This window comes from Falco cherrug, chromosome 4, assembly GCF_023634085.1.
Source record: "Falco cherrug isolate bFalChe1 chromosome 4, bFalChe1.pri, whole genome shotgun sequence".
Classification (NCBI taxonomy): domain Eukaryota; kingdom Metazoa; phylum Chordata; class Aves; order Falconiformes; family Falconidae; genus Falco; species Falco cherrug.
In genome coordinates this window covers 80330342-80345306 of record NC_073700.1, presented here as the reverse complement: position 1 = coordinate 80345306, position 14965 = coordinate 80330342, and the positions used below count along the sequence as shown (strand labels likewise).

Sequence of the window (14965 nt, the reverse complement as noted above, 5' to 3'; positions counted from 1 at the left end):
TGAATTTCTTTGAACTACTAGTCAACCCTGAATTCCTGGAAGGTTTTTTTCTTTTACCTTTTCTGAGTGCAAACTCCTGTCCGTTAAAATAATATTGGCTCAGCAGATTGTGGAATTCCTGAGCAAGGACACTGCTTACTGCAGAATTGAAATGTTCAGGTCATTAACTTCCTCACAGTATTAAAGGAGGTTATGGTATACTTTAAAAAGTAAATTTGAAGCTTGTATCTTCTTCCACTTACTCAGAAAGTTACAGGAGATCAGTTTAGGGCTTACCACAAAATGAAACCTCAAAGTATTGCCCGCTAATAAAAAAGCCTTCCGACTGTGCTAATTCTTTTGAGGGTCAGTCACTAATGCAATTTATCTCTAGCGGCTCTGGAGGATACATTCAGATCACACACTGAGCAAATAAGATTTCTGTCTTTGATGGTAGGAGTTCAGACAGTACAAAATGTTGTCTTCTGTACTTGTGTGCTAGTACCTAAATCTCTTGACTTTGCCTCAAAGTCAGTCAATAAAGAAGGATAGCTAACTGTAGTGCATGCAGATTGGGTTTTATTATTCTTGTGTGTCATGAGAGTTTTGGGGTTTTTTTACTGTAACTTCAATCATGTGCAGTACATACACACATACAGAGTAATCCATGATTTTGGCATTACTGGGCATACAGTTTTCAAATTGGTGAAACAGACTGGCAGAATTTCCCTCTAGTATTAGACTGAGTTTGATCTTGTGAAAGATCATATATTCAAGCAATAGTCTTGTTCCTACAAGCAGATATAATGGAAGTAGTTCTCTAGTGTAATGTGGTCAAGTGGTAGGATGAGCAATCATTAATTAAGAACATGGGATGCAGCTAAGCCTGAAGAAAGTAGGTGGTTTCAGCAGAATTCTGTAAATGTTTCTGAGATCAACTGTTAGAAAGGGAAGATTTTTGTTTGCTCATGCTTTTTGTTAAGTCTATCCAATGTAGAAATTTTATTATGGAATTCACAGAGGAAGTTATTCAGGTTGGATAACCTAAGATTATTTGTGCCTCAGTCCAAATCTGTAAATACGAATACAAATACTGTCCAGCCTGTTGCAGTAGTGAAAATTACAGGCATTAAAGACAGCCTTTTCAGTGTTTTTCCCATTGATGTAAGTGATGTAAATTAACATTAAATGCAAGTTTTGGACATAGTTATATTATGCACCATATCTCAGTGGTTTAATACCTGACAAAGTGTTGAATGTATCATTTAATTTTATCTCAGTAGTATAAACTGATAATCTGTAGAAGCTAAATAAACTAGTACAGATTTTCTTTATATTGAGAAAAGTTAAATATTTTCTGGTTTCTTGAACACCTTTACAATGAATATGACTTGGAATTAAAAGTTGAATCTTTGCACAAAAGTAACTTTCACTTTGGAAAACAGGCTTCTGCAATTCTAGAAGTTATTGGCTGAAGTTTTATTTACTTTTTACCTCAGAAAACTGAATTTTGAACATGAATAGTGTGTTTTATTTGTTTTATATAGGTTATCTCCTACACAGAGCATTAACACATTCGCTTTCCCCTCTTACATTTCAAATTCTGCCATGAAAATAGATAGTGTGAATTTTCAGTGATGCACGTTATTTCATTTGGTCCCCTGCACAAGAGTTGATTTCATGCAAGGTGCTCACTGAAGGGAGGCTGACCTAAAAGCAAGCATCTGCCTGACTGAGCTCTGCCCTGGACAGTATTAGAAAGATTTTACCAGTTTCTGAAAGACTCTGGAAAATGTTCTGTCCTCTTTCCCTGCTAATTCTTGGCTCCCTCCTGCATGCTTGGCTTCTAGTAGATAAATTTTCTACAATGGAAAACTTTGCATGCGAACATGTTTTTAAAAATTATGTACTATAAATCATTTGTTTAGACTATTTTGTGATGTAGATACACAAAAGAGTGAGCTACTACTGTCCTTTTAAACAAGCCAAAATCAGGGAATGCTAAACACTGAAATATGAAATCTGCTTGGTATAACATTCTGATACTGCATTTATAATGGGATACTAGAATACAGGTATTTTGAACAGTACATTTAAATGTGTTGGTGATTCCTGTACAAATGTTTATGATACTGTGAAAATTGTGGACATAGGAGCATTTTTTTGTTCAATTGAAAAAGAGGTCTCAAATTTCTGATGCTCATGAGTCCCAAAATCACACATTCATTCATCTGTTTGTGGTAATTTACTTTTAGATGACAAAGTGAAACGATTATCTTATAGAAGTAATTTCAGCCTTTTGGTTTCCTGTGGACAGGCCTTTTATTTTGTGTTGATCCTCAGTAGAGCAAGTAATTGTGTTTAGTTAGTTATCAGTTACTCTTTTTCAGTGGGTGTTGCCAATGCTATTGGATTGTCCTGTTTCTGATCTGATTGCTGATGTACCAATAGTGTTAACATGGAAAGTATCAGCAAATGCGTTAAATAAAGAAAAGGAACGTACACCAGGGAAAAGGCACATCTGGCTATGCATTCATAAGCAGTTTATTTTGAAGAAAATAATCTGTTACCATTCATATTTTAATTAGAAAGATTATTAAATCTGAAGGAAAAACTAGAAGTTACAAATAATTAAAAATGACTGGTTAGGTGTCTAGTCTTAAGTCTCTGAGTAACTAGAACATATGCATGCCTTGAGATCACAGCTTTACTATTTACATTCTTCAGCTTTTTTATCACATTGGTCTTCCTTGACAGAAGATACTTGAGTGAATCATAAAGTTTAGAATTGTGATTCATTGTTAAAGGCAGCTCTTTTTCTATCCATCTTCTGTGATGAAGGTTTTGTTACAAATTATGTCAGTTTAAATGAATGTGTCACAAAATTAGAACTTGGGTCAATACAGAGGAAAGAAAATTAAGGGGTTCGGTAGTTTTTGGTTTTTGCTTTAAGAAAAGAAAAATTTCCTTTAGATTTTTTTTTAAATAAAAATGTTTGTTAGTCATTCAAGCTAATTATGGACAGGTAATTTACATCTAAACCTAAGCATAGGTAAGCATTTACTACTAAAGCAGTTAATACTAAAGCAAATTCATAATTGTTGTCATGAATCTTATTTGAACAAGGCAGATAGTCATGACAATTGTGTTGAATTTCTATGATGAATGAAAACGCAGTCGTATCACTGGTAAAATCCCTTTTAACAGTGGATACGCAGGGCAGGAAGGTATTACAGAACTGCAGTAACTTAAGACTTCTGTCTTTTGTTTAAAACCCTTAAGAGAGGATATTATGGGTGCATCAGCAAATAGTTTGAAACTTCCTTTTGACGCTATCCAACAAGAACAGGAATGCATTTATGTTGTTTCTTTTCACAAGTTGTTTCTAAGTTAACAGGAGTAAATTGACCAGATGTCTTGGTGAGTCACTTGAAAACTAGGAAGGAGAGCCACAGGGTGTTGGGAAATACAAAATAAATAAATAAATAAATACAAAAACTAGAACAAAAGCATAAATGTTTAATAAAGTCAGGCTACTAGTATTTGATGGGGATGTAGGCTATAAAACTCATTGTGAGAGGAACCTGCTCCAGTTAGGGTGTTGTAAGAGATACTACTTTGTATTTTTAAGGCTGACATTTATTAGCACATACATAACCTCTAAGTAGTGATCTGCTTAGTGAGATAGTTTAATGTATGAAGTTTGAAATTTTGAACAACTTAGGCAGATATCTATTATATTATGCTCCTATCTTCAAACCTGTGTTGGTAAACCTCAGCTCCACTGACATCTGAAGAAATTTAGAAATACAGTTCAAATCCCTTTCAAATTGTATCAGGAAAGCCTAGGAAACTTACTAAAAAAGCTTGTCCTGCCAGTAGCTGCTGCAGGTTTAAGGAGATCTTGTTGGGCTGCATCCCAGCACAAGTGAAGAGGACATGTAGCAGATGAGAAGCCCAAGTGCCCAGACTGCAATAGCCTAATCACATCATGATGTAAATGCATGGATGCACATAGTAAGGGCTATCCCAGTGACCAAAAAGAGATTTGCAAAAGGATGCACAGCCTACAGTCCTTGCCACCATAAACCTTCCTCAGGGTTTTGTAGGAGCAACGGGATGAAAATTGTGAAATCTGTCAGCATTTTCTGTAATAGCAAGAGGAAATTTATAAATTTGAAGTAACCTGGCTATCACACAAAATATCCGAATAGCTGTACTTGCTGTCACTGGGATTTGTCCATTATTAAAGCGCTGATCCTGAGCTCTCGCTGTTCTTCATTCACAGGGTGTATATAGAGTTATTTGAAAGACGGAGCGATGTCCAAAGGGAATTGAAGGAAGCTTGCCAGGGTGGCTGTGAGCCCATGCAGAGGCTTTGCAGGCTTGTTTGAGCTGCAGGGAGGCTTGGAGGCAGAGCCAGCAGTATCAAGCCCTTTGCTTCTGCTGTAGCTAAGCAGGGACAGCAGCCTCTCCCTGGGCATCACTTATGGGGGTGTGGGGGATTTGCTCTCATGGAGTTTTGTGCCCTTATTGAAAGCACAAGAAAGGAGACAAAATCATATAGCTCCTTCATGGAGCTATAAACTATCTTAACATCATTGAGACTTAACAGATGAGAGTGCCCTGTTGCCTGGTTCATATTTTAGTCATTGCAAAGGACAACAGGCAGCTTCAGGTTTTGTAATGAAGTAAGAATCTGGGCAACAGTGCGCAAGAGCAGTATTTACATGAGAAATTATTTTTTTTATTGACAAAACAAGAGCCAGAATCTCCAGACAACTATATTCAGCAGAAACACATTGTTATTCTCTTTGGTGCGTAAAGAATGCTCAGGCTTGTATTTTCGCAATATTCTTGGCACATGCTTCTGCTTTAAGATACTTCATAATAGAAACACTTCATCATGCAGTGTCTAGTCTGCCATGTCCCACAGAAAAAGGAATAAACATAGATGAAATCATAGCCCATGCAGCACTGATAGTAGGTGTAAGAAACATTAGTTTGCTGAAATAATTTATGCCATTCTAGAAATGAAACAGAATATTTTTGTTGTTAAAAGTACTTAACAGTTGAAAAAATGATATCCCAAGTGTGTTGTAAAACAAAGGAAGTAGAGCACATTCATTTATAAAATACTTTAATTTTTAAGTGTAAAGGTCACGGAATCTTACACCTCAGTGAAATCTTGTGAAGTATACTAATGGTAGTAACACTGGCAAGGTTTTTATATAAACCCATGCATAACAGGACTTGTTCAAATGCAGTCTTAGTGTTTCACTATGCCAACAACAAATACGTTAGCCTGTAGTCCTCTGTGGCTTGGTGGAAATAATGCTATCAGATAAAGTTTTAATTACATCAAAGTCACTTGTCTAGAAAATTTAGACTGCCATTTATTGCTACTGGTTTTATAGTAGTTGAAGACACTTCTCTGTAGAGAGAATCATCAATCTCCGCAACTTTTACAGATTATAATTAAAGGACCATGGGTTTGATCAGAGAGGTGGGGGATGAGTTTGCCCAAATTAGGTTGAGAGTGGAAGAATTAATGCCGCTAACAGCAAGAGCATTTCAGATGTCAAGTAAGACATTTACCTGGCCAAAATAATGCATTAATGGAATGTATACAGTTGTCAAAATCCCTGCTTTAAGTAATGGAAAAAACCAGATCTGCTCTTCAACAGTCAGAAAGTGTATAAACCTTTCAAATTAATACTTGAATCTGTAGAATAACAATAGGAAAAAGGAATATATAGCGAAACATCCAAGTCTTATTAACTAGTAGTAACACGTATAGTTATGGAGAGGCACTGTGAAAATTAAGATTCAGGAATTTATTTAGTATGCCAAGCTGTCCTTTAATTTGTGGTGTTATTAAGGTGAAATATTTAGGTCTCAAGAATGAAGAGTTTTCCTGCTTTGATTGCTACGGTACAACTGACAGTTAATCTTGAAAAAAACCAAAGTGTTGATCCTCAGGGAAGCTTCACACTTGGGACTGCTTGATGTAAATTAGATGCACTAATATGAGTCTGAAAAAAAATTATGACAGAGTAGATTAATAACCAAGAAAGATGAGGGAATGAATATTGGCTTTAGAAAAACTGAAACTAGAAAGAAAGAGTATTCTTCAATGGACAATGTTTATGGCCTATCAAAGGACTAGATAGGGAGGCAGTATGTAAAATGGGAATTAAACTTTTGAAGAAGATTATTAAAAGCTATGGGTTAATCAGTGGACGGCCTTTTAGCCCTTGGCTAGGTATAGTTTTCATTTCTAAAAATGGTGGCCTATATCTCCCTGAGAATATAGTGAAGATAATGCAATTAGTTTTGCTGATGCATGCACATGCCAAGGTCAAACTCAAGACAGAGGATTTAGGTTTGACCTCTGTGAATTTCCACGTGGTAGAACTAGTCTGAACTGTGTTTTTACCTTGGGGAAACCGATGTGTGATATTAGCAGAGAAGAGTACCTCACAACAATCCAAAACCATAGCCTAGGCTTGTATTGGAAGATACTGGTTTGACTTGTGGTTTTCCAAAATATTTGTGTAATTTAGAAATCCTGTAGTAGGTGCAGTTAACCCATCCTTAAAATAGTTGTTGTATGGATATTCAGGTTTTAGATATTTGATTTTGCTTATTGAATCAATATAACTATATCTGAAGAAAAAAAGGGTTTCCTCATGTAAACTACACCAATAATAATAGGATTTGACAGAATAATTGTATTAGACAATGTACAGCTGGTCAGTCCCCCAATAAGCACAACTTAATGCAGTATTGAGCCTATTACAAACTGCAGGCAGCGCTGCTCCAAAGGGCAGTCAAGGATCGGGGAAGTTGTTTGCTTAGCATCTCTGGAAAAACAATCCTCCCTCCCTTTCACAGAGTTTTACTGCAGATATGTGGCAAAAAAAAAATATCACTTGGGACCTTTGGATATATTTTAGCAGGCACACAGGCTTAAAATGGACTATGTGGGTCATCAGGTACAGCTTCCTACAGTCATCATGAGGTAGAAACTTAGTTTAGAACTGTCAGACAAAAGCTTTTTTCAGAAATCATAGGTCACTAAACCTTTACAATTACCTTACAGCAATCTAAAACCCCAGAAAGTTTCCTCAAATATTCTTCCTTTTTCCTCTGAGAGGAAATAGTCACTCATAGCCAGTTTTCTGATTTATTTTGAAACTGCATTCAAACCTCATTTTTCTCCAACAGTTCAACTTGTTTATGCCATAATACTTTGGTTAGTAAAATTTACATTTTTTTTTCAATTCATATACCAATAAAACAATTAGTGTCAGTACAATCGAAGTGCCATGCTTAAATTATGGAGTGTAATATAAAACATGATATTCCCTCATACGTATACAGAATGATCTATTGTATTTGGATGCAATTTTACTGCAACAATTGGTGACCTAAATTACTTTCACAGTCATTATGAGATACTGCCTCTGCTGCATGCTGTCAGATGCCAAGTAGCATAAATATAATTCTATCGTGTAAAGAAGCAACTAGAAGTTTCCAATGTTGTTAATGTGTAGTAAGTTTTATGTTGTTTTGGGCAAGGAAATAGAGTTAGAATTATTGAGGCTTAGGTTAGAATAAGCAACACTGTTAAAAAAATATCCGTGAAAAAGAATAACGGAGCTTTGTTAAAAGCTGTATTAATTAAACAGCCCTATTCTTTGCAAATCCCTATGTTCCAACTGCTTCCTTTTGTGCCACCTGAAGTTTTGTTACAAAACTTTTTTCTTATAAGTAAGAAGTTTTTAGGACATGGCTATCCTGTTATAAAAAGTTGTACCCCTATTGAGTGATACTCCACCCCTAGCAAACATGCCCTTCAGCACTTTTTCAAGACTAGTAATTGCTAAAGAACATCAGGCAGAAATGCTGATGTGAGTGGTTAAGTGGCATGCAGAATTCAAATATGTTTCTAAATTTTATGGCTGTCTTTTTTTTCTAAAATAAATATTGCTGATAACATTTTATAGCTTATACTTTTTTCAGCTACTTAAAATGTTATTGCAAGTTTTTTAATGTCTGAGTTATAGCCTGTATCAGTAGGAAAAATGATAATTTGAAAAGTGGTATAACAGGTGTGGGTAACATGGTGCAACCTTTATAATATTTACAGTTGCCTGTAAGATTTTTTTTTTTTCCTGGTAAGTCCTGATAAATAGTAATTTAAACGGAATCTCAAAAAAGTCAGAAATGTCAAATGTATTCTTTCAAGGCATAATTGATTGCAAATATTAGGTTATTGTGTAGCTATTCTGGGCTTTCAGTGTGATTTTGTAGAATATTGTAGACTTTCTAAATTGAATAGAGACATTCATGGAAAAAAATGCTGAATTAAATTCCATCTCTTCTTGCTTTCAGCAATTACTTGTCGCAGACAAGACGGTGGACAGGCTGACATCAGTGAGTGCCTTAAATATGCTGGACCATTCCCATCCTTGACACAGATATGCCAGATTCCCTGCCAAGATGACTGTCAATTTACAAACTGGTCAAAGTTTTCTTCCTGTAATGGGGACTGTGGGGGAGTCAGGACAAGAAAGCGCACTCTTGTCGGTAAGAGTAACCAGAAAAATAGTGCATCTTTTATTAATTATTGCTGCTGTTTGGATTAAAACCTGTGTTGTTCTGCGGTTCCCTTATGACAAGCAAGCAACTTTTGTCATTGTGGCAGAAAGCAGACCCAATGTCACTGTCAGGCTCTATGTACTGTTGGTGGAACAAAAAAAGTAACCCCTCAGGAGAACAGACACCTGCCACGTGTCTCTGGCTCTTGATCATGGGCAAGTGGCTAAACAGAAGATGGGAGAACATAGGAGTCCAGGGTTTCTTCTAAATGGAGTGCACCTAGTGAACTGCAAAGCAAACCATTTCTTTTCCTGGCAGGCAAGTCAGCATTGTCTGTAGCACCAGAGAGGTGATAAATGTAAAGCAGTGTGAATAACGAGCAATCTGATCCAATCAGAGGAAATGAGATTAAAAAAACTTTACCTGCACTTTTGTTGAGCCCTGTGTTATCGTTTCACCAAAAAGGACACAATCGTTTGCTATTTAAAATACACAGTTTTCATACTGTGTTTATTCCAAACCCTGATTTTGCACCCTGCTTCTGCGCACAAAGAGGCCAGGAAAGCTGCTGGTTTATGGTTTATCATTTGTGCAGTATTACATCCTTGACATTATGTATTTGTGCAGTATTACGTCCTTGACATTATGTATTTGTGCTAAGCATTTAACAAATATAAGATACACCTTTGAGGTTACACTCTCAAGCAATTTCTTGGAGTTACAGCTTAAAATATGAAGATATTTTTCAATAGCTTTATTTTTTTTCCTTAAGCCTTATTTTGCTAATAGTTTTCAGGCAAATATTTGACAATTTAATGAATGTTGAAAAGCATGTAACTTACAGATACTGATTGGCTTAATTGTGTAAAAAGCCAAAGGTCTTGGAGTTTGCAGCATGATGTCGGTAGTGTGAGGCACTCTGAGAAGTCCTGATATAGGAAATCTCTTCACATCACTCTCAAATCACTTGCAGTCCCAGATAAGGTTAAACAAATTTAATTCTATTAATACAAGAAACTAGATTCGGAAAACTGATAATGAAAACCAGAGTGGCCACAGACCCTACTAATTATTTGCATTTTCTTGATTTATTTATGTTTTCTCAGCTAAGAGTTTAGGGAGCAGGTCTGCAATCTGTTTTGATTCCTCAGCAACTGTGACTCTGTGCACAAGCTATATCTTGCCAGCATTATCTAACCAGATTGAATTGGGTCTGTTTTCTTTAGCTTTGTTTTTCTTACACAGAACTGTAATTGAGAAAAAAAAAATGTTGCAATTTCCCTGAGCTTCCAATAGAAAACCTTTTAAGAGAAAAACTGGTGAAAGTGGATTTTCTTTTCTTTTTTTTTTTTCTTTTTTTTAATTTTTTTTCCAATTGGTGACAGAACAGTCAATGACGATCTCTCCTTGACAGGATCAGGTGTAAGTCACTTGCATTCCTCTTCCTACTTCTGGTCTTGGCTACACCAGTACTTCTGTCTTGGGTGGTGTTTTGGTACATTTAGAATTACTATGTCAGCTGAGTCTTTTCAGCCTCTTCCTATAGTTCATCATTTTCAGCTTTAAGCTTTGGTTTACCTCTTTTGAACTTAGCTGCAGTCTTGAATGTCAGATTTATGATTAAGCCGGCCCTTTCCCTGGCTGAATGTTTTTTCTCCAAGTTGTGTTTTCCATTCTTCCATTGACTTCCTCCAGCAGCTCAGATCAACACATGAAGAAATACATTGCTTAATTTTCTGACTTATTTTTTGATACAACTCAGGATGCTCTTTTTTTGTGTCCCTTGAATCCTTTTGGGGTTTTAGTTAACAGAATAAAAAGTTTTTCCAATGATGTTCAATCCCTTGCCACAAACTTTTCCTCGTTCTGTGTGATGGCCACCCTTTTAATTTGAAACGTATTTTTTCTTCAACTTCTTTTTAATCTGTTGTGGTTTGTCTTTTTCTTCTGCATGAAATGAAGAGTAAAAAAACATGCTCTGCTTCTGAATTATAGCTGAAACTTCAAGGGTAAGAGATGGCCTCTGTCACAGCACTGTTTGCCAATTAGACTGTATTGTTGGTGGTGGAGGAAAGCTAGCTAAGGGGGGTGCCCATTAGCAACCTCAGCAAGAATGTGATAGGATCCAAACACTATCCACTGCTTCATGCCCCTGTAAATCAGAAGACCTGTGGACAATGAATAATTAATGATCTTCAAGAAGGCTCGCTGTGACTGTCTTACAATTCCAGTGAACTTTATGCCAGGTTTGCTTCCACAAGGGAAAAAAAATCCCAAACATTTATTTTTTTTTTAATTTTAAAAACAAAGCAAGAAAGAACAGATTCCCTTACCACAGTATTAACACTTTGAGATGCTCCCCTGTCCTAACTTACCCCTTCAAACTTGCTAAGACTGTAATGTGTGCTGTGGTGTATTCTCTGTGACAATGTGTTACGCAGGCTAACATGTAAAGCTGACTTGGAGCAAATTTGTAATTATTTATGGTGAAAATGTGGAGAAGTGTATTTTTAGTATGCAGCTGTGTTGTGTTCGTGTATCAAAAAATCAACTTCTCTTGAGGTACCTTTTTTATATTCTAAGTGAAGGCAGTAGTAAATACAGGCACTAAGGTTGTGTCCAGTACCTTTTTTTGAAGAGCAAGGAAAATACTACAGGATATTAATTTAGAGTATTATCTAAGTAACAAGTGTTTTTAAAACTACTTTTGCAAAGACTTCTACATTAATATATATGAGCTTTTTAATATGAAAAAGAAAATGGAGCAAACTTTACCAAAGAGAAAAGTAAAAGAGGTTTACTGGGAAGTGGAAGGTGAGTGGATGCCTGTGCTCCAGCTGTGGAAGGAAAATGAAAAGGGAATTGAAAAGAATCAAATTCACAGAAAAAGCCTTTTTAAATTAGTAGAGAAGAATGTTAATAATTAAGACATGTACAATAACAGGTAATGAAATTAAAGGATTTTGACATTTTGAAAGAAGATACTACTGTAGTGAACATGCATGTTACTTCATTCTGCCATTTTCTTCAACTTGAGAAAGTTTTATCCAGAGACAATTTTTTTATTGGACTGCACCCTGATGAAATTGGAAAAAAGGGTGTATTTGTTTAACTGCTGACTTTTTCAAGCTGTACTCCCCCAGCGCTTTATCCAAAGTAGATATAAATATGTGGCTTTATTTTAAAAGATGTTGCCTTTGTGCAAATTGTAGGCATCCATTACTTTAGAAATTCAAGTCATTAACCTAGATTAATAAAAATTAATGCAACTAGTTTTAGGCATATGTATTTGATTGCAAGCACTTGTTACAGAAGTCTAAATGAAATTTTTGGGAGGCATAAATGGATACAAAATTTCTAAAAGAATTATTTCTTCTTTCTAGGAAAAAGTAAGAAAAGGGATAAATGCAAAAACTCTCAGTTGTATCCTCTGATTGAGAATCAGTTTTGTCCATGTGACAAGTACAGTGCTCAGCCTGTGGGAAACTGGTCGGACTGTATTTTACCGGAGGGTAAGATGGAAGTATTGCTGGGAACAAAGGTACAAGGAGACATTAAGGAATGTGGACAAGGCTATCGTTACCAGGCCATGGCATGCTATGATCAAAACAATCGACTTGTGGAAACATCACGATGCAACAGCCACGGTATTTAGAAACCTCTTTTCTTTCATCTATTTACTTATCTGCTTTATTTAATTTAACATAATATGTGTTGTACAGGTGGAATTAGCAGATTAATATTTATTGCTTAGGCTGCATTTTATCCCAAGATACCTTCAAACCCAGCACATGTTTCTGCTGACCGGCAAACAGTAAATTTAATTTTTACTGATGACTACGGTGCAATATTTAAAAGTAAATGACAGCAAATTACTAACTAGGTATTTTAGCAGAAAAATGTAAGATCTTGTTTTTCCTGATAACTGCACCTATAAATTTGAGAATAAAGCTATTTAGAAGGGTCACATACTCAAAAAATAAACAGGGCTATTTTGGAAAGGCTGAAATTATTTCCACAGATTCTTTAAATACTTTAATCTCCTTAAATAGCCTTATCTCTACCGTTTGCTCTTCAGCACCTTAACAGGCATGCATTGACCTGAGTTCAACAGTACACAACACTTTCTCTGTGTAATTCTGCTGTGTGTAAATCTAGGATGTTTAAAGACTATATTTGTATTCACGTTGCTCCTGGACGAAACAGTGTTCCTTCCTAAAGTGGATGAATCTATAGTGTTAGGATCAAAACTGGCACTTTCTGATACTCAGTAAGCCATAAATGTGCTAATTTACATCACCGGCATTTCTGTGTTCATTTCTTTTCCCTATTGCAGTGCTAAATTATAACTGAAATGAAAAGCTGGATGTTAGTTTCAGTACCATTAAAAGGTCAATGTAAGTTTAATTTGTATGTGTATTCTAATTTTTTATCTTAAATTAAGATAACAGAAATTTCATTTATTTACTTGGATAAAGTTAAAATAGCCAATCAAAGAAATCAGATGACTTAAGGGTATTTTAATTAACACTATTAATTTCTGTTTAGGGCTATGATAAATTGGAAACTGAATTTATCAAGCCAACCTGCAGCATATCTTTGTGATTCAATGGAAAAGTGAGCATTTGGCTTAATACCTCAAAGCAAAGCTGGAAGATAATTTTGTGAAGAATTTTCTCCCATGTTTATTTTTATTCAAAATCATATTTTGCTGTAGTTAACTCAGACTGAAAGACAAGTTTGTATGAATACATCCTAATGACAAAGTCTAAATCCTAAACTCTCATGGGACAGGAAATGTCTACTCTGAAAATGTTCTTTAATTCTCTTCTCAGCTGTTTGCTCTGGGTTGAGGTCCTCAGAGATTTGGTTTTAATCTTTTGTATAGCCTAAAGAGGATATGCTGTACTTGCTTAGTCTGACCAGGACCACTTGCTATCTTTGTAGTACCAAAAGATGCATCTATCTCTAACTGGCACTTGTGTGAGCACAGGTCTGCCTGGGCTGGGTAGTTGTCCTGAGAGAGTCACAAAGCTGGTAGGGAATGCTGAAAAAAAAGAGTCATGGAACAATATGAATTGTTCAGAAGACACTTATAAAACACAATACTGAAACTGTTTTCCTATTTCTTTGTTGATTATTTTTAAACTTTAACTATATGTGACACTATGTTAGAAATTGGTATTCTTTCAGCATTAAGTCAAGTGTGACCTTTGAAGAGTGGAAAATTATATAAGAAGTCCAAGGGAAACTAGAGGGACTGGTCTACTGGCTAGTCAGTTTTTGTTGACTTCAAGAATGGGGACTGTCAGTTTTTGTGTTAACAGCCGAGGGAAGACACATGAGGGAAGAACCGTCTGTCCAAGAGCTTATTGTAGGTCTTGTATGTGGTAGGTAATGTGCTGCTGGAAGTAGCTTGCAAAAAGAAGTGGAAATTCTTTCTTTGTGTAGCACGAGCATGGATGTAGCTGCTTTCAAGCCCTGGCAGTGCATATTGGGGTACAATTCCATTGAAAAAATCAGAGAGATATAAAAAAGGAATAAATAAATGGTAAAAAAATGATGTTCTCAATTGTTTACCCTGTTATAACTCTTCCTGGTAGTAATTTCTATTCCAATGGATTTTATCAGTGAATGTCACCTATACCCACAGTGACCACAATGAATAATAATCAAATGGAAAAGCTACAAACCGTATGTTGTTATTATACCTAATATAGCCAGGACTACCCTTTGCATGATATTAGCAATAGCAGACTCCAGAAGCACCCTTCCCAAAACACAATATAGCATTGCTTTAATTTGTTTTTCCTTTCTACATTTCCATCCCATTCTTCTCGCAGGAGATTTGAAATCTCTTTTAGCTCTTTTTGCAAACTGGAAATGTTTGTGAGTCATTACTATATTTATTGTAGGTTGGGAAGCCTGAACCCTTTGATTTTCGGCGTTGTTTTGTTTTGAATTCTTTCTCTAAATCAGTTTATTAAGGTGTCTCGTTCTTTGGTTTTTTTCTTCCGTTCCCCATGCATTTGGTTACCTGGGTTTGATAGTGAAGCACAAGGCATCTTGTGTATTTTCTCATCTGTTACATTTGAGGGAGACAATACCTTTACCTTGGGTCATGGTGTAGGGCATGGGCAGATCAAGCCTGGAGTTGCTCTTGAACTAGTCCTGCATTCATTGCACTTTCTAAAATTGCTTGACAGGAACTTCAGGCGTACAGGGAACAAGGCATGTAACCTCACTCATGGTAAGGAATTGAAGTGTTGCTGAGGAATATGTCAGTAAAATTATGGTTTCCTTTCCAGTAGCTCTGCTCTTCTAGAACAAAACCCTATTACTGATGGGTGTTATACATACATGTAGTGCAGCTTATTTC

General features: G+C 35.9%; 1 protein-coding gene across 1 annotated transcript in view; it reads left to right on the top strand.

Annotated features, from left to right (window-relative positions):
- Nucleotides 1-14965, top strand: part of THSD7A (thrombospondin type 1 domain containing 7A) — a 286749-nt gene that overhangs the window by 230352 nt on the left and 41432 nt on the right. The window contains exons 14-15 of the mRNA XM_055707715.1: nucleotides 8380-8574; nucleotides 11970-12233. Coding sequence (XP_055563690.1) covers nucleotides 8380-8574; nucleotides 11970-12233 — 459 coding nt within the window. The remainder of the gene's footprint in view (nucleotides 1-8379; nucleotides 8575-11969; nucleotides 12234-14965) is intronic.